The 19,810-nt window shown below is 38.4% G+C and overlaps 1 protein-coding gene and 1 long non-coding RNA gene across 2 annotated transcripts in view; one reads left to right on the forward strand and one right to left on the reverse strand.

Annotated features, from left to right (window-relative positions):
* Window positions 1–5,296: 5,296 nt before the first annotated feature.
* LOC124873567 lies at window positions 5,297–19,425 on the reverse strand. Its single transcript, XR_007039575.1, has 3 exons — window positions 18,943–19,425; window positions 16,131–16,185; window positions 5,297–6,010 (listed from the first exon to the last, which is right to left on the reverse strand). It is a non-coding gene; the product is annotated as an uncharacterized LOC124873567 (long non-coding RNA).
* The window catches only part of notch2 (notch receptor 2), a 51,082-nt gene continuing 49,902 nt past the window's right edge, over window positions 18,631–19,810 (forward strand). Inside the window, 2 exon segments of the mRNA XM_047374297.1 lie at window positions 18,631–18,785; window positions 18,863–19,002. Coding sequence (XP_047230253.1) covers window positions 18,930–19,002 — 73 coding nt within the window. The 5' untranslated portion in view covers window positions 18,631–18,785; window positions 18,863–18,929.

Here is a 19,810-nt window from a genome sequence, read left to right on the forward strand (position 1 = left end):
TTTGTTACAACGTCATATATGTTAAATATGTTTTACAACAGGGGTGCCCCCAGAAAGTTTTCAAAAGGGCGGCCAGATGGGGGGCCACTAATAACCTTGGGGTGCATCTGAAAACCAAAAGCCAGCACAGAATTCCTGGACTTTTGTGCTGTCATATATGGAAACGCTATGAAGAATAAAAAAAACTCTTTTGCAACTCACTGAAACATGTACTCTCCTATCGTACAATTCATAATGAAAAAATATTGCACAATCTGGTGGCATGAAAGAAGTATATACCCCCTTACCAATTTCAGATGCTTTTGCCTTTTCTATGTCACATAGAAATGTTTTAGATTATCAAACTCATTGTGCTGTCAGACAAAGTCTGAAGTGGAGCTATTCTTGATTTATTTAAGTTATGTAATTTCAGGCAGAAATTGCTCTAAACGCCCCCAGGTTTAACAGGTTAAATCATAAATTAACTGTGATTAACCACATTTTTAGGTCAATTTCCCTAGCCACACCGAGGCCTCATTACTGCCTGATCTGCAGAATAAAAAAACATTTAAATAGAATCTGTCTGACCACATGAAGTTGGCTTAAAGATCTGAAAATGCAGCATATCATGTCCTGGGAGAGTTCCAAAGTGAAAACCATTGCTGACCAATAAAAATACAAAGGCTCATCTGGACGACTTGTTGAAACTGACAGAACCATGAATTCTGCTCTTGAGGAGAAAAAAATCCTAAAAGAGAATGATAGTAGCAGGACAATGATCCTGATTGCAGTCTCTGAAAGTCTCTGAATAAGCCTTAAAATAACAACAGAAAAACAAACCAAGAAAAAGGGACCTTATCAAAGACCAAACTTAAATCCAATTGAGATGCTGAGCCATGACCTTAAACAGGCTATTCATGCCTTCCAGTGTAGCAGAATTGAAACAGCTCTGCGCCACAATACCTCCACATAGTCATTTGTCACTTTTGCAGTTGGATGGCCAGCAAATGTCTATACTCACAACCAACTGACCAATATCCCCACCCAACCCCCCCCCCCGCGCCGAAGCCACCACCACCCCTTACACAACCCTACTGGGTGCTGTCACTGTCCTAGAACCACTGACGTACAGCATGCAGAATACTTCCAGGAAAAGACCATATTAATATAGCATGGTGGAAATATAAGTAAAACCAAACAGTCAACACAGGATTATGAAAAGGAAACTCTATGAGTCAGAGTACCCTCCCAGGTTCAGTATCTAAACGTTTAGTACATTTACATTTTCCAGCCCCAGGTTTTGTTGAGGAAAAGGATACATGCTGTCTCTCAATTGTTTTACAGTGCAACTTTTCCTTAAGATATTGTCTTACAGCAAACTAAGCTTGTTAAAGTGCTCTGTTTTAATAGCCATGCTGCTTTTGTCCAGCAGGTAGAGTGCTTTGCTCACTGTTGCACAAATGGAGCTGCAACACAGGGCTTAAAATCCTCTTCCCTCAGCAGCTAATGCATTTAGCTTAGCTTTAAATGTTATGTCAAACATAACAATTAGAAAACGGATTTCAAAGTTAGGCAACAGCACAGGATAAATGCCTGATGCAGCAAATGCGTGCTTCTGGCTCTCGGACTATAACAGTCTGAGTATTCGTCTTCAGATAGAACAGGAAACGTCAGAGAAAAAAATGAGAAGCAGCAGAGGGGTAGCGTGCCAAAAAACAAACCACAGGGCACAGGCTAACCTTTTCACCTCTCAAGGGAAGTGGAGTTTGTTACTGTTGTGATCAAATTTAACTCACTTTGTCATGTCCATTAAAACAACTTTAAGTTTTTGCAAAAAGCTTGTTTTAATGATTCTGAAGGCTGGTTTTTTTTTAGTAGTTTGCTCCTAAATGCAACCTATTGATTGCAGCGTTCTTGTATTTTGCAGCTTCGTCCATCCTGTCAGCCTTCCTCTTACTTTCAAAGTCTGCGGCCGTTGCCCAACCATTCTCTCTCCTTTAAAGCCTGGTTGGACCTGTGTCTGTAAGCAACCTCTCGAATCTTGCTAGTTCTGCAAAAATAGTAAAGGTCATAAGTGCATATAAATTCTGCAATTGTCTAAGTTCAGTCAAGTCTTAACATAACCAAGCATACATTGTGGTGGTAAAAGTTTAAAAAACGTTTTCTGCTCTAGAAGAAAGTAAATAAAACCTTGTGTAATTTGTGCGATACTTTCACTGTGATTAAAGGGGCGACAACATGCCCTACTGTTTCTCTTCAGTACTTTCTCTTCTTCCTCTGCACGTTACCATGGCAGCAGCGAGTGTGTGACAGTCATGTGAAAACGAAGCTGATTGGATTAAAATACTTTGCGCGATCAGAGGTCAGGAATACTGCACATGTACTAAACACACAGAGTCACATTAAAACACACACACACACATATTACGTCTTTCTGTCTTTACAATAACTTTGCATTGACTTCGATTCATTTTCCAATAATTCCTACGGCCTAACCCTGACTCTCACCATAAACCTAACCATTACCAGTACATACCCAACCTTGAACCTGACCAAAACGCAATTTATACCTTAGTCCTAAAACTAACCTCTAACCCCAAAACAGCACTTCTTCTTTTAGGGCTTAGTCTTTGGGGCCCAGAATCTATGTTCTAAGCAGTGGATTCTCAGAACGAAGATTACGTTGAGAAAATGGGCCTTACACTGTTATAAATGCTAGAACACATGGCTTTTGACAGAGACAGACTGAAACATTAGCTTTTTTTGCGCACTTAATCTGTGTTTCAAAACATACAACCTCTGGGGTAATCTGCTGCCAACTCATATCACCATATCTTGATTAAATGACCTGTCAAAGACGCAAACCAAACCACAGGACTGCACACCCAAACTTGACTTTAGAGTCTTGAAGCAACAGCACCTTAAATTATTAAATTACCTCAGCCTTCTACATATGTTTCAGACATGCTGACTGAAGGGTTTAGTTTGGTCTGTGGGTTTTCCACAGAGGCAAATATCCAGACAGAAAGCTTAATTAGAAATCCTTTGATGATTAACTGCTTGGATACTAATTTTATCTCGTTGACCAATCAAGACTTAGGGTGGCCTCGAAATGTGAAAACATGCACAATCTTGGGTTGTGTCAGCTCCTTATGATTTATGGGGCTGACTTTTCTGTGACCAATAAAAAAAATAAAAATAAACAATGTTAGGAACATTTACACCCATAAGCTGGTTAGTTTCCCACAGCTTTACACATTAGGCCACCACAAAATGCTATCAACTAGATGCTAATTGTGGCTCTGGCTGTATGTTGTCCTTTTAAAAGGTGATTTTCCTCCCCAGTCCCTAGTCTTCTACTGCTTCTTACAGGTTTTCTTCCAGGACTGCCCAGTATTTAGCTCCTTCAGCTAATAACTGTAGAGGCAGTTCTGCTTTTTTGTAACCCCTTGCTAATATACAGAACCACATTTATTTTCTTTTCACAATACAATGATGTGTTACTTTGAGTTGGTAGATTTTGGTTTAAAATAATCTTTGAATTTGACCAAAATGTTTCTTCTGACTGGAAGTCATTTTAACATTTTGAAGTGGCCCAGCCTGAGTCCCAACTTGAATCTGACAGAAAATATCTGCAGGAAAGATGGGCATCACATCGTTTATAGTTATCTGGAAATGGTTTTTTTTAAACAAAGAATTGTGATATCGTTATCGTGACAATAATAAACTCTCAGTATGGATACTTGTAATCCCCAAAAACTAACAGTGTGGTTGAGATGGTTACTTTCACTGTTTTTCTGCTGCTTGTTCCATAAGAGGATAGAAACAGTTGAGAATAGTTGAGAATATGATTCAGTGCAGTTATTATGTTCTTTTAAGAAGACCTCAACCTGATAGAACACTGTTGAGATGAATTAGAGCAAGGTCCAACATCAGTCTATGACCTCGCAAATGTGCTGGAAATCCAATTGAGATGCTGAGCCATGACCTTAAACAGGCTATTCATGCCCTCCAGTGTAGCAGAATTGTAACAGCTCTCCACATAGTCATTTGTCACTTTTGCAGTTGGATGGCCAGCAAATGTCTATACTCACTGACCAATATCCCCACCCAACCCCCACTCCCGCACCGAAGCCACCACCATTACCACCACCCCTTACACAACCCTACTGGGTACCCTGAGAGTACCCTCCCAGGTTCAGTATCTAAACGTTTAGTACATTTACATTTTCCAGCCCCAGGTTTTGTTGAGGAAAAGGATACATGCTGTCTCTCAATTGTTTTACAGTGCAACTTTTCCTTAAGATATTGTCTTACAGCAAACTAAGCTTGTTAAAGTGCTCTTTAACACTTTTAAGAAGTATTGTTGCGCTCCTTAATGTAACAGCAAGTTACCTACTCTATATTGCCAAAAGTATTCACCCCTTAGTTCCAGTGAAATGAACTCTGAATGCTGCAACATACCAAGAGATTTTGGACAATTCATGCTCCCACCTTTATGGTAACAGTTTGGAGATGGCCCCTTCTTCTTCCAACATGACTGTGCACCAGTGCACAAAGCAAGGTCCACAAAGACATGGATGAGAATGTTTGACATGGATGAGCTTGTCTGGCCTGCACAGAGTCCTGACCTCAACCTGATAGAACACCGTTGAGATTAATTAGAGCAAGGTCCAACATCAGTCTATGACCTCGCAAATGTGCTGAAAGAACGGTCAAAAATCCCCATGAACACGCTACTAAACTTTGTGGACAGCCTTCCCAGAAGAGTTAATGCTATAGCTGCAAAGGGTGGACCAAGGTCATATCGAACCCTATGGATTAAGAATGAGATGTCACTACAGTTCATATGCGTGTGAAGGCAGGAGATCAAATATTTTTGGCAATATAGTGTATTTGATGATGGAAAAGTCTCGTCTTTTAGAGCATGACTTTCCTTTGTCATGTTTTTTAATATGCAGTGACAAATTATCATAACTGTGCAATATATTGCCAAAACAAATGCATTGAATTTTTAAATACATTTAATCATCACTTTTATCATATTTAGAACTAAATACCACATACTTTTGTGATAAAAGATTAGGTCCGCATTGGCCCTCCTTACTATAGAGGGAGCTAAAGATTAGGGTGATAGCAAGAAGGCCCTCCAGCCTCAAAGACATGAAGCTAATCACCAAAGATGAAGAGTCAAAATTCCAACATGCAACTTTTTGTAAAATATAAATGAAAACAGAGCCAGTATATATATATATATATATATTTTTTTTTTTTTACTTATACATTACTTATTATACTTTGTAAGATGCCTGTCATTTCCTAGCAGAGTTGACTGAATGAAAATACAATAAAATCTAAATCTGCCAGGGGTATGAATAATGATTATTAGTTCATGAAGTATGGTTGTAAATTATTTAAAAAAAAAGTTCAGGGGGTATAAATAAACCAGAATATCAGCTCTCATGTTCGGTAATGTGGCACAATGGAAAAACGTCAAGGGGTATGAATAGATTTGCAAGGAGTTAAGTTATTTAAAGCCGACATTGGGGAAAACAAATTATTGTTTCATTACCAAAATAATTCAGACTTTGCATTTGTTTACCAAACAGAGACCAAAAGTCTTAACTGGAACATGTCTTACTCTTTAAGTTGGGTGAAATGACTAATGGTCAGCAAAATGTTAATAAAGGAAAAAGATTATTTAATTTAAAAACATGAAACAGATGATTTTGGGATGTTGTATTCCATAATCTAAAAATATTCCATAATCTTGTTTACATTGTTTTTATAAAGTAAGCTGCTTTGATGGTCAGCACTGTTGCCTTGAGAGCATAGGTACTCCAGTTTTCTCCCACAGTTCAAAAAAAGAAAATATACCAGGTTAATGGGAAGTTCAATGTGTGTGTGTGTGTGTATGTGTGTGAAATGTTGTCTGTCCTTTGAGTCAATGTGTCCTCATGTTCTGGCTTCTGACGTGACCATGGTGGAAGGCCTGTGACTGCTGGAGATAGGCACCAGCTTCCCTGTGACCCTGCACATGATTAAGCAGATATATAAAATAGATGTTAGGATGGAGGGCTACAATAAATCACTGAAGCCAAAGTAAAACACTTAAAAGTATTGCTGAATGATTGTGTCCTAAGGTCCTCAGGGAGCAGCATTAACAAATATGAATCCAATGTGTTAAACATTGCATAGGGTCAATATCTCCTGAGAAACACATGGTCATAAAACACTGCTATTGCATCCACAGAGAGGTAGGTTAAATATTTTTCCATGCAAAACACATATCACAAGAACTCATCAATAACAATGTCCTTGTCATGATTTGCGAATTTGTAGAAGGACAAAACTGCAGACAGGAGCCTGAAAGTAGCATGGTGAAAAAAGGGGTTAATAATGCACAAGGAGATTGGGACTAGGAACTGGGCAGTGGAACGTAAAAATCCAGTAATGCACAGTTAAAAAACCAGGAGCCTAAATACTGAGGGAAGACTGGAGAATGACATAGAATACAGCTGAGTTAATTAGATGATTAGGAACAGCTGTTGAAGACAGGAAACAGGCAGATTGAGGGAAGGTGAATAATTTGACAGAAATAACTAGATTAGATACAAAGGAATGTAAAAATCAAGGGGGAAACATACTAAAACACTGACTTTGAGGATAAGCTAAAATCCTTAATACAAAAAACAGACTAAGAAACTAATCAAAAAGGAATTAACTAATATGACAGAACCCTAATGGCAAAAATAATGTCAAGACCTTTGACAAAAACATAGTAAACAACAAGAACATAGTAAACAACAAGGAAATAATCTAAAACACAAAGACAAATGAAAACCAAAAACCAATCACTCAGGGATTGTTTCAATCCTCTGATCCAAAGAAAAATAACCTGGACGGTCATCAGTACTATCTTAACACATTTTGCTTTTGTCTGCTCTGTTCCAAACTGCTTTCAGTGTTGTAATTACAGATAAGGGGGTACATCACAGTTACCAAGGCCAAGGCTGTCTGTTGGAGCAGGGGGAACATTAATTAGAGAAGCAGCCGAAATGTTCAGTTTGCCACCGGTCATTTAGAAGATCTGAGCACATCACCCCCCACTGCTAAACGTGGTGGTGGCTGCATCTTGCAGCGGGGATGCTTTGTTTTTTAGGGAGGAAAAGTAGGTCTGGGTTGATGGAATGAAGGATGGAGCTAAATACAATGCAGTTCTAGGAAGTAAATATGTTGGACTCTGCAAAATGACTTGTAAATTGAATAAACATTTCCCTTTCAGCAATACAACAACCCTAAACATGCAGCCAGAGCTACAATGGCATGGTTCAGATTAGAGCATTACTCCGTCAATATTGCTCTTCATCCAATCTAACTTGGCATGAACTCTTCTACAAAAAATAACAAGGAACTATTTCAGTCTCAAGCAGTGCTAAACCAATCGAAACCTGCTGTACACCCTACACGCTTGCCTGAATACCTCCGGGGACAGAAACTTTGTTTCTACGTCTCCCAAGCTCTAAAACACTTTCCCTTCCAGCATTAGATCAGCTCACAGTTTGGGCAGTTATAAGTCTGTTCATGAGTGATGCTGGAGTTCATCCGTTGTTTTTTTTAAACCTAATTATAATGGATCAATTCGATGCTCCACTTTCATGTTTTGTGGTCTTCTACTATATTTTTTGAATGGATCTGAAAAGTGCAATATGAATGAAACTACTTCCTTACCCTCTCACCAAGTATCTACTCAGGTGAGCTGAATACAACTACACACCACACTTTTCCCTTTCATCAACCTTACAATGATCCATAACTGTGTGTTATGTTTAAACTTCTCTACAGCTTTATCCCCGGGCTGTCTGGTGTGTTCCCCCTTCAGGGGTACAAGAATAAATTTAAATGCCCGCTGCATTTTTAAAAATTCTGGTTTTAAGTTTTTGAAACCATGCATCCCTTGCCTTCCCCTTCACAAGCATGCTATACTTTGTGTTGGCAGATCTCATAAAACTTCAATAAAATACATTGATGTTTGTGGTTGTTAGATGACAAAATGTGGAAAACTTCAAAATGCTATGAATACATTTGCAAGGCAGATGCAGTATGGTGGGAAAGTGCAGCACAACAAGGACCCGCGGATGTGTCCATCATGTCATCCAGCTTCCCACCTCATACCAGCTGCTTTCTTGTGTCTTGTCTTTAACCATCTCCTGTCAAACGTCTGCCTCGTCCAATTAGAGCAAAGGGAATCTGTAGAGACAGCAGCTGTATGACAGAAATGAGGGCCATAAAATACAGAAGACTGAAAGAGGAAGTTGAGGGGGCTTGGCACCTTATTGCCACACAAAAATATACACTGATTCCTGGGAACTTCTCCCAGTGTAGTTTTTCTTTTCTTTGTTTTCTTTGGATTGAACCTGCATTGAATGTTGTCTCTGGTCAACGGCATCATCTTAGACGACTTTCCTGTGAGGAGGTGGCATGTCTACTTCAAAAATAGCTGGGCTGAGATTCTGTGTGCACTAGTAAGGTGTATAAAATATTTATACATGTGGACAAATGTAGAATTAAAGAGAAGATTGAAATCCCGGAAAATGAAAGAAGGAACTGAAAAGTCTGTCACCTCGGCATGTCGGTTTAACACAGAGCCATGAGTTGTAGCCCACTCACAAACACACCTCTGCATTACTGAATGTAAGTCAAAATGTTTTTGTAGAAGTTAACATGGTGTAATACACAGTAGGTAAATATTTGTCTGTACAGTAGCTTTTAAAGATTTACACACACCTACTAACATGCCATTTTTGTGATATAAAAAAATTAGACCATAAAAAGTCAAATTTCTTAATAAACACATTGAAAAAGAACCGAACCTGACCAAAGTGCTGTATACATAAGGCACTTAAGAATGAAAATGAAATAATATAAAATAGAATACAAGAATAAAAAAAAAAACAGTACAGGCAAAGAAAAACAATAAAAGATGGCATAACCCAACTTGATTTGAATGCCAAGGAATAAAAAGACGTTTTTAAACTGTGGCTAACATCCAAATTTGAAGGAACAGGATATTCCACTTTAGGCGCAGCAACAGAAAAAGCCAGATCGCCTCTGTTTATTAATCTGCCCCTCAAAGCATCTGCTCCTCAGACGTCAGTGACCTTTTGGGATATTACAAAGTTAGGAAACTTGACAGGTAAGCAGGTGAAAATGCATTTACATATATATGAATACACAAAATCTTGAATTCTAAAATGAACGGGAAGTAACTGAAGAGATGCCTGGACAGGTGAGATGTGGTCTTGCTTACGTTTCCCCATCAGAAGTGGAGTTGCTGCATTTTAGACGAGTGGAAAAAAAAACAGATGTTGGGAGAAACTAAAATAAAGGCTATTACAACAATCAAGGGGTGGATAATTTCAGAACATTTGAAAATAGAAGGAACACGTTAACCTTCGCAAGGGCCCCTTAGCTGGAAATTATGGTTTTCTCAACTGCATTGTTTGTTAAAGGAAAGTGTATTGTCAAAGATATCACTACGTTTTATTTCTATGAATCTAGGAGCCATGGTCAGATATTTATTTTTTTAACCCTAACCCTAACCCAGAATTAGATCTGTTTGTTTTTTAATTAGACCGTGAAAGCTGATGGACATGCATGACTTTAAATCATTTAGTCAGTGGTGTAAGGCATTCAGAGGAGATGCAGTGGTCTTCTTGTGTGTGCGATTTGATGTTTAAAATCGAACCAAATAGGGAGGACACCACAGGTGAGGGAGGCAGTGGAAGATCATGAACACCCCAGTCAAACAGTCGAGTTCCAGTCTTTGAGTAGGACATAAATCATTTCCAAACTTTTTCCACCTTTAATACAAAATACATCCTGGACAACTGAACTTGTAAACAACTACGTCTGTTAGCTGGAAAATACAAAAAATAAAAAAGGTTCAATAACTCACACTGATACTTGTTGAAACACCTATTTATCCAGTTTCACCGTTAAGTCGTCCTCGGTAGGAGTCTATCGGCATCCCACATTTTGGCTTTATCAGCAATCACCAAATCCAACAGATTGTTATCCAATTTATTTAGATATTTGTTTAAAAAATTACAATTTCTCTTCATAGCTGAAACACACACACATGCGCACACACGCACATCCGTGTTTTACTATCTTTATGAGGACTTTTCGGTTACTTCCATTGACTTCCATTCATTTTCCTTGATTTTTAGTGCTTAACCCTGACCCTAACACTAACCCTAACCCAAACCAGTTAATACCTAACCCTAACCCTAACAATAACTCAATTCATACCCTAGTCCTAAACCTAACCCCTGTCCCAAGAACAGAATTTGAAAAAGTGAGGACCAGGAAAATGTCCTCACTTTGTGATAAAAATACGAAAAATGGTTCTCACTCAGCAACAAGTACAAGAACACACACACAGTGTTAAACTGTTGGCTGGGAGGAGAAAGTGAGGGCTCATGTGTGAATTCCAGCAATGCCTGTCTTTTAACAGCTAGTGAATTTATGATACAATTAACCTGGGAAGACGAGTCCAGTGCACTCACTTTACACTCCATGACTTGTAGCGTGTGAGTTAGAAACACAAATATATATATATATATATATATATATATATATATATATATATATATATATATATTTATGTAACAAAAGTTGGATCTTCACTTTTGATGCGCAGCGGTGCAGATCTTTCTTTACACTAATGTTGCAGTTTAATCTTTGGTTTTTATGGTTTCTCTGGATATTATCCTCTAAGGTGAATCCAGTAGTTTAAATTAAACTTATCCTTCGAGAAGTAAGCATAGCCAAACAATATTTTACAGAGACAAGGGTCAGTAACTATGCCGGTGCTTCATCCCTCAGTGTGGCTATGCGCTGCACTTCAGCCCAGAGTTGTGCCGTTTTTGATCGAAGGAGTTGGGAACTAGGTTGGTGTTTTGTATGTGCGCCTGTGGGTGGAAAGTATAAACCTTTCAGGACCCAGATTGCACTGCCGAGGATGTTATTTTCCCACAGCGTGGTATAAATAGCCTGCTGGTGTGGGGTGATGGTGGGCATGCTGGGACGCTCAAGGGAGGATCCCATTCACATACAACAGCACATTCCTGTCCACCTGGCCTCACCACAGGTCAATTTACAGGATGTGTTCACATTCAGACACCCCTACTCCTTCTCCTTCTTCTTCTCACCTGTTCAGTCACCCCTCTTCTCCTCAAGACATTTGCCTCTGAGGGTTGTCTCTGCCAACATTACGCCGTGCCGTGGCGCTCATTGACTCTCCACCTTTTGACCACCGTGGAATGTGCCCAAGCATTCAGTCATGCACGCCGTCTTACTTTCTGACACAGACATACTGATAAAGTCCCCTCGTTCCAGCAGGAAAGTGACTGTCCAACATTAAATGAGTCTATCATGCTCTGCAACATACACTGCACTGCATAAGTATGACCTTTGCAGATTACCTCAGCTTTATATTAACAGATTGTACAATCAGAGTAAATCTGCTTCAAACTACTGCGAGCAAGGATTCCTCTGAGAATGTTTTTATTTTTTTTTATTTATGACTTGACTGCAATCTGTTTAATAAACAATGAAGCTGAAGCTTTTAAAAAACTTCCACAGGTATGTTTACCTTCCTTGGAGATTATCCCATGCCTAGCCAAGTAAATGATTACACCGACACGGAGTGGACTGGAGAGCTTTTTTTCACCTACGATAGCATCACTGTCCCCAGTGTTGACATTTGGGTCATAAAACTTGAAGTTCACACAGGAAAATTATTTAGCGCGATTAAATACTTGGAAACCCTTAAATCTGATTTATATCGCTCTCTAAATGAGAAGCTGGGTGGCTTCTCGCTCACTTGACTAGATGATTTTAATGCTGGTACAGAGAGATTTAACTCTAAACCCCACAGGGCAAGATTAAAACAACACCTTTAAACTTTATTCCAGAAATTTATTTCAAAGTTCTGCAGAATCTATATGCGAATTAATAAACAGATATGCTTCTTTACTTTTTTTTGCAGTGGCCTTAACATATCACTGAAAAGGGAAGAGGTGATTATCAAACCTAAATATACCTCCATTAGTTTCCTGTCTACGAGGCAGAGCTACGCAGAGAAACATTAAATAGACCTTGTTCGGAGCAGAAGTCATGAATGCATCTGAGGTATAAACGACACAACTGACTCTTTGAGGTTCACAAATCTCTACAAAGCTGCAGAATTCTTAGTTATGAATACTTGTATAGACTAAAATTTATCTCTGAGAACTCCAACAAAAACTGCATTAAATAAATAAGTGCATAAAGAGCATAAATGGTCTTTAAAGTATGGTAAAAGAAACCAGAACCTCAGTTCTGTTTAGCTGCTGATGCTTGCACATCATCTGCCACAGCTGAGTAATGACAAGTGTATCATTCCCTGCTGCTGCTAATTATAGAAAAGCATCAGATGCACACTTCACACTGGCTCTGATGTCCAAAACGTAAAGGCAGAGATTCTTCCTGAGTAGCAAGTACGGATTTGGTTTCCCATGGCTAGGGGACTGTGGGAATATGGCATGTTTATGGTTAGGGGGAGCACACAAGAGGACACATACCCTCCCCAGCATAATCAGTCAATACTAGCTGCCCTGTGAGAGCCGCGCTCTGCAGAATAAATCTACAGTCTGACAGCTGGAGTCACCCTGACTGATGAAGCTCCATATCAGTGTGAAGAGCCCCCCGACACTGATGAAGGCAGCTCTCTCATCAGCATGGCAGCTGCTGATGGCTCTGATCCAGGTCAAGTTTTATTACAGCTCCACAGTACACCTGATATACAAAGGGCTAATACTCACGGGAGGTGATTCAAAATGAATTGCGCTAAAGCTGAGGCAGTCAGGTCTCATTTTTGGTTTTCTTTCTTTTCAAAAGGTCTACAGACTGATATATATTTACAGTGCCTTACAAAATTGTTCCTACCCCTGGATATTTTTCACATTTTGTCACTTCACAACCAGAAACCTCAGAACTTTTATTGAGGAAATCTGTTAGAATCAGCAGCACAAAATAGTGCAAAACTGTGACATTTCGGTGAAGAAATTCATAGTTAAAAATCTGGAAAGTTTGGCATGCATTTATATTCAGCCCCACAAGTCAATACTTTTTAGAATAGTATTTTGGCTCAATTGCCACTGCTAGTTTTTTGGGGTATGTCACTATCATCTATTGACTGAAATTCTAGCAAAAGAACATTGTAGCTCTGGCTGAATGTAGAGGGTCTTTGTCGCGCTGGAAGGTGAACCTCCACTACAGTCGCAAGAATTTAATGACCTCCAATGAGATTATATCCAGGACCTTTTTGCATGTAAGGGAAAAGTTGAATTTTGGTCTCATCTGACCAGAGCACCTTTTTTCAACATCAGCCATCACTGTCTTCTTGCCACTCTTCCAGATTTTTTGAGTATATGGCTAATACTTGACCTTTTCACAGATTATTCCACCTGATCGGTGGAGCTCTGTAGCTCCTCCGGAGTTGCCATGGACATCTTGGTTGCTTCTCTAATTAATGCTCTCCTTGCCAGCCTGTGAGTTTCCGTGGATGGCCATGTATTGGTAGGTTTGTAGCTGTCTAATAGTTGTTCATTTTTGGATGATTGATTGAACAGTGCTCTGTGGGATGTTCCATGCTTGGGATTTTGTTTTATAACCTTACCCTGCTTTACCTTCTCCACACCTTCATCCCTGAACTGTCTTCTGTTGGTCGTTACAATCTTTTACCAAACTGACAAATTTTTGTTTGCTGTTATCTTTTGATTAGCTAACTTTAATTGTATTGAACAAAAATTAGAATTGTAGCTTAATTTACTGGGATCTGAATTTAACTATATTTGGTTGAAATGATTTGAATTGAACTTGGACCTCTATTTGAACTGGGTCTGTTTGACTACAACATATTAGAAAAATCAAATTAATTAATGTTTTCTAACAAACCACAGAGGCCTTCACTAAGCAGATGCATGCATACTGACATTAGATTATACACAAGAGGACTTTACTACTTAGGTGACATCCGAAGGCCAATGAATGAACTGGGATTCATTTATGGGTACCAGCGTAATGCATGATACACCTTTCAGGTTTTTATTCAGAAAAATAAAACTATGTATAATTTTCCTTGCATTTGAACATTATTTGCTACTTTGTGTTGGTTGATCACCTAAGAAAAAATAAACTGCATTGAAGTTTGTGCTTGTGACATTACAGTTAAAGTGGCTGGGAGACTTCTGAGAGGTGCTCTTTTCTGATTCAGCTATGTATCTTTTTACATTTTTCATGTCAAACCAGAAAATGGGATTTGGTGACTTTAATATGGCTGCTTAAAGTCATATAGCACTTTCCTAACACCTTGTTTTTAAGTGGCTGTTTTTTTTCCTCAGAGACATCTATGGTCTTTCATCAACGCACTAGCAAGGAGGAACTAATCAGTATTTTTTGCTTATGCGGCAGAGCCGCACCCTCTCTCAACCCCTCTCTTCCAAACTACAGAAGCCCACATCTGGAGTGACATCATTAAGAAAACAGCCCCGCAGACAAAATGATCCTCTAAGCAGATCCATCTCACATTATTATATACTCCTATACTGAGACTGGATCTACCAAAAGTTCATTTATAGCCCTACAAAAACGTTAAAAAGAATCAACTTACAAATTGGTAAGAAGTCAGAAGGCAGACAGTAGAAAACAAAAGTAAACACAAGGCCAAAAGGCAGGGTTTGTGAATATAAAGTGTACCAAATGTTTGAGCAACAACGCAGTGCCGCCCCCTCATAACAAACCACACATGCAGAGCAAAAGTCGGACAGCAACAAAAGCCCTCTTGGTTTGGACCCCCTGAGGAGATCAATTTGCTCTCCTCTGGTTCCAAGCTATTCAACAGGGTTGAATGGAGGACAAAGGACCGCTCGTAGCAGCAGGAGGTTCAGCAATGTTTTGCTAATGAAGTGTAAAGACAAACAAATGACCGGGATGAGACATACTCATGTCCTTTAGGATGAGCCTGTTATTTATACCTGGATTATTGACCTTAATAAGGGATACTTAGTCAGGATTTCTCTGCTCAATCATGGTTTATACAGTTTAAGTGACAGTTTAATGCCATTTCTATAAGATTGATGTATACTGGGAAAATACTGGGTCAGATGGATAATAAATCAAAAACTTTACCTTATTGAGAATTTTTATTTGTATTTACTTTGCCTACATATAAAAAGATAAAATATGTTAAATATATACATGACTGGCAATTACTTTCCTAACACAATCAGATCCAAAATCCCCTTTATGCTCTCCTTTACTGTCAAATACTTACACTATAAAAAGGAATTTTGTGGGTTTTAAAATTTTTACCATTTTAACCTCTACAAAAATCATATTAGGGATATCAATTTTATGAAAGCATTGTTCAATAATGGTTAAATTCCAACAAAATCACATTTTGTGGCAATAAATCTTATAAATAAAGCAGTTTGATTAGGATTTGACTGAAGATGTTGGTTCAATAAACCATTATTCTTGATCCTTGTGTGCGGTGACCAGAAGAGAACAGTAAGAACAGTATATTTACACAACTTTTATTATGACTGAATATGAATTATATAATATGATAATGAAAATAATTTATCAGGTATGGAACAAATTAATTTATAGTGGATCCCTGAAGTGTACAAACCCCTGTTAAAATGTTATTTTTTTATTTAAGAAAAATTAGACAATAAAAATTATTTTTCTACCTTTAATTTGACATTTATCCTATACAATTGAATTGAAAAACCAGGAAATCTGTTAGTGAAAAAGAAGTTAGAAATAAATAAGGTGCAGTAACCTGGTTGCATTAGTATACACCCCCTAAATTTAATACTCTGTTGTAAGAACACTTGATTGAATTGCAGCATTCAGTGTTCTGAAGTTCAATTATCGTCTCAAAACAATTCAGTCCATTCATACAGATTACAAACATTTTAGTTCATTGAATGTACGTGTGTGTATTTTAATGCAGCTACCTAAACACACTGCCTCCTTGTGAGACATGATGCAAAAATCAAGAAATAAGGCAAGGTATCTGAAAGATAACTGTTTACCTCTGCAGGTCTGGTTCCTACTTGGGTACAGTTTCCAGATGTCTGAAGGTGGCATCTGTTCAAACAATTATATACATTGTGTTATTACTGTTCAAACAATTATATACACAGTGTTCATGAGGGAGAGGGCTTGTTTTCTGTCCCAGAGAGGAACATGCATTGGTGTGAAATTTGTGAAACAACCCCCAACATAGAAACACCTTGTAAAGATTCTGGCTGAAACTGGTGAAAGAGCCATTATCAGCAGTGAAAAAAACACATGCACAGGCACTCAGAAAGGAAGAAGCTATTACTTCAAAAGTAACATAAGATTACAGTTTGTAAATGCAAAGACGGACAAAGGCCTTCATTTGTTAAAGTGCTTAGCCATAATGACACACATTACATTTGGAGGACAAGGGGGAAATCTTGCAAGCTTGAGTTTGCTATCCTAAATGTGAAGTACGGTGGTGGCAGCATCTTGTTGTGGGGGCATTCTGCTTCAAAAGGAAGGAACATTATGTGGACATATCAAAGCAACATAAAGCTTGGGCACAAATTGTTTTTCCTAATCCTAACGCCAGTATAGTTACAAAGTAATTTAAAGACAGCAAAGTCAATGTTTTGGAGTGGCCACCATAAAGACCTATAGGCAGGGCTAAAGTGCAAGGTGGCTCACAAGGTGGCTTACACTAGCTCCGTCAAAAGGAATGGGCCAAAACTCCAGTTGTATCTTAAATCCCAAATTATTTAAAGCAGGAAAAGTTTTTTCTTTTTTAATGTCAGACAATGACAAAAAAATGTGTCTTTTTAAACAGTATATGTACATATCAAATTTTTAACTGTTTACATATACAACAGTGATCAGTAATTGGACAGAATATGATACTATACTCAAACTGGATATGTTTCCAAAACTGATGAAAAGATATAAGAAAACGGGTTAGAAAACCTGCCAAAAGGCCAACAGCAACACTGAAGGAGCTGCAAAGATTTCTAACAAGTACTGGCTGTGCTCTGCATGTGACAATAATCCCCTCTATTCCCCACATATCTTGACAAAGTATTAGGGGTTTGTGAGACAGTAGTTTTTTCTTCCAATAAAACATAAAGGCTTGGCTAAAGTCTTCCAAAACTATCTGATGAAACCAAATTACAACTTCTAGGCCACATTTTCAAATGGCATTGTGGGTATAAAACATCACTGTGTAGAAACAACAACCCTACCCAGAATGAAAAATGGTCGTGGCAGCTTCATTATCTGGAATTACATTTCTTTAGATGGAACTGAGATTTTGTTTACCACTCAAATACCACTCATCAGTTTAGACAGAAAGCCTTCAGGTTTTAGCGAGAAAGATGAAAATGAAGACTTCCTGTTTCATCATGAAAGTGAGTCAAGCATACATCCAATTTAAGAAAAAAATGCTTCACAGATGCTTAGGAAAGTCCTAGCCAGAGCCCGGAACTAAATTTGATAGAAACTTTGTGTATTAACCCAAAGAGGACTGTGTGCAAGAGATGTCCGATCAGTCTAATATATTTGGAGAACTTTATCAGAGTAGTGGCAATGTTTTTCCAAGTCAAAGAAAAGAGATGATTAAGCTGATTTACAAAGAGCTTGAACTAAGCATCAGGATGCAAACACTTATAAATTATTAATGCAGCTATTGTATTGTTTACATTTCCATCTCTAACAGGTTTGTTTTGTTTTCCATATATTTGTCACATAAAGGGTGAAAAATTTTTTTTTTTAATGATTTATCATTCATCTAATGCATTTTACATAATTTAACCCTGGTGTATTGGATGTTGATGCTTTTAAAATGCTATAGTTTATCTACAGAAATAAAATGGAAGCAAAATGTAACACAATGTTTTGGCTTAATTCAGTGTAAGATAATAAGAGCAGCTTTCATCGCCACTAATAAAACACTCCTTAACCATTATGTGCTCATTAGAGATGAACTAGTCTGTTTTAATCCACCACTACGTTGTATGTAAAGTCTGTTTGTTGCAGCTCAAATTACCTTAAAGCAGTGATTGGCACCTCACTGTGGACCTGAACCCTGGGCACGCATTATGATAATGATTGGGTAGGCCTAACTCAAGGTGATTTAAAAAGCAGATACTGAGGCGTAGGTGTTAAAGGAGATACCAGGGGGAAAACGTGAATTTCACGGTAAGCAGAGAAGAAAGAAAACTCATTGAACGGGTTAACTTTGAGTCATACCAGACTCCGCCAGAAGTAGAAAAATGAGAAAAGAAATTCCTCCGCCACGACGACACTGAGAACGACTACTTCTATATTTTTACACCTTCTTTACCTCCTATCCTCGACAAAATATCAATTCTTTCATGAATATTTTTAAAGAAAATTTCGATTAATGCCGCCTTGTTTTTATAAAAAGCGTAATCTTAAAGACTTTAACTATCTTTTTTTTTTTTTTTTTTAATCTAACGAATAGATCCCCTGACTTTGCGCGGAAGGATATCTCTTTTTTTTTTTTTTTTTTTCAGTCGTGTTGACTTCAGCTCCAGCAGCGCAGAGAGGTGCGAGACTTTTTCAGCGCCGTGTGTACGCAGATGAAGTTAACTTTTTTCTGGGAGGGGGGTCATTTTTTAGGCACTTTTAAAGTAACAACTCATAGAACACATGTAGACGAGCAGTGAGATGTAAGTAAAAGCTGAGTTTTAACCCTTTAAAATTTGCGTTAAACCTCCAGTGAGACATTTTTATTTTTATTTTTTAGAAGTAACCGTTGAAGGGAGACAGCTCAACTTTTGGGCTGGCTGCCCTATGTGGATTTTACAGAAAATATGGAACACATACCCGGTTTCTTCCTGGGCACGGCTCTAGTCGTGGTCTTCTGCTTCACTCGGCTGACTCTCGGTAAGTTCTCTACATGTTGAAGACAAGTGGTGTTGGTAGGAGTTCATGGTTCGTCTCAAACACGTTTTGTTGCCTCGGCATCTGTAGGACATGGGGGCAGGTACAGCATCTCTTTGCTTCGCCTGTGTGCTTCCATCTGACTTTAAAGTTACGCGTCATGCCTCGAGAAAAACAAGTTAAAAGTTAGCAAAACCCTCTAACCTTAAAGGAAACTAATTCTGTGGTTCTTGCTGCCTTTGAATAAGTACAAGTGGTACGTTTATTCACACCTTTAAACCAAACCTCGCTTCTTTTTTTTTAAACTCCTAGTCACACGCTGTAAGTTTGAGTTTCACCTCCGTAAAATGGTGGCCTTCTTCCCAAAATGTTGGGAAGGAATGTATTTTGTTACATTTAGAAGGACTGTGGTCAGTTTAATCCGGTTAGTATGGCCTTAACTGAGCTGTGCTGCACCACTGTCCAGATGTTGTCAACCAGAGCTAAAGAATTCAAAATGGACACTTAACCTTCATTAGGCCGCTGTGCTGAATTAGAAGAGCTGTCAGTCATGATGGAGTTGAAGCTGTTTTGGGTTTTATGTTGCATATGCTGCAAAATCCATGGCTTTTCGGTCCTATCAAGAGACTGAGCTACCTGGCAAGTTTTTCCACCTGTTGGGTTAAATGTCAAGTGCATATCTTCACAGTGTGTAGGATAAAAGGACAGGAAGGGTGATACGCACACTGATCAGGCTTTTCCTGGCCAGTAAAAGTCTTTGGTTTTCTTTAAAATCTGACCTTCTGATTTCAAATTTTGACTGATTCAGATA

Source organism: Girardinichthys multiradiatus, chromosome 9 (assembly GCF_021462225.1).
Source record: "Girardinichthys multiradiatus isolate DD_20200921_A chromosome 9, DD_fGirMul_XY1, whole genome shotgun sequence".
Lineage (NCBI taxonomy): Eukaryota > Metazoa > Chordata > Actinopteri > Cyprinodontiformes > Goodeidae > Girardinichthys > Girardinichthys multiradiatus.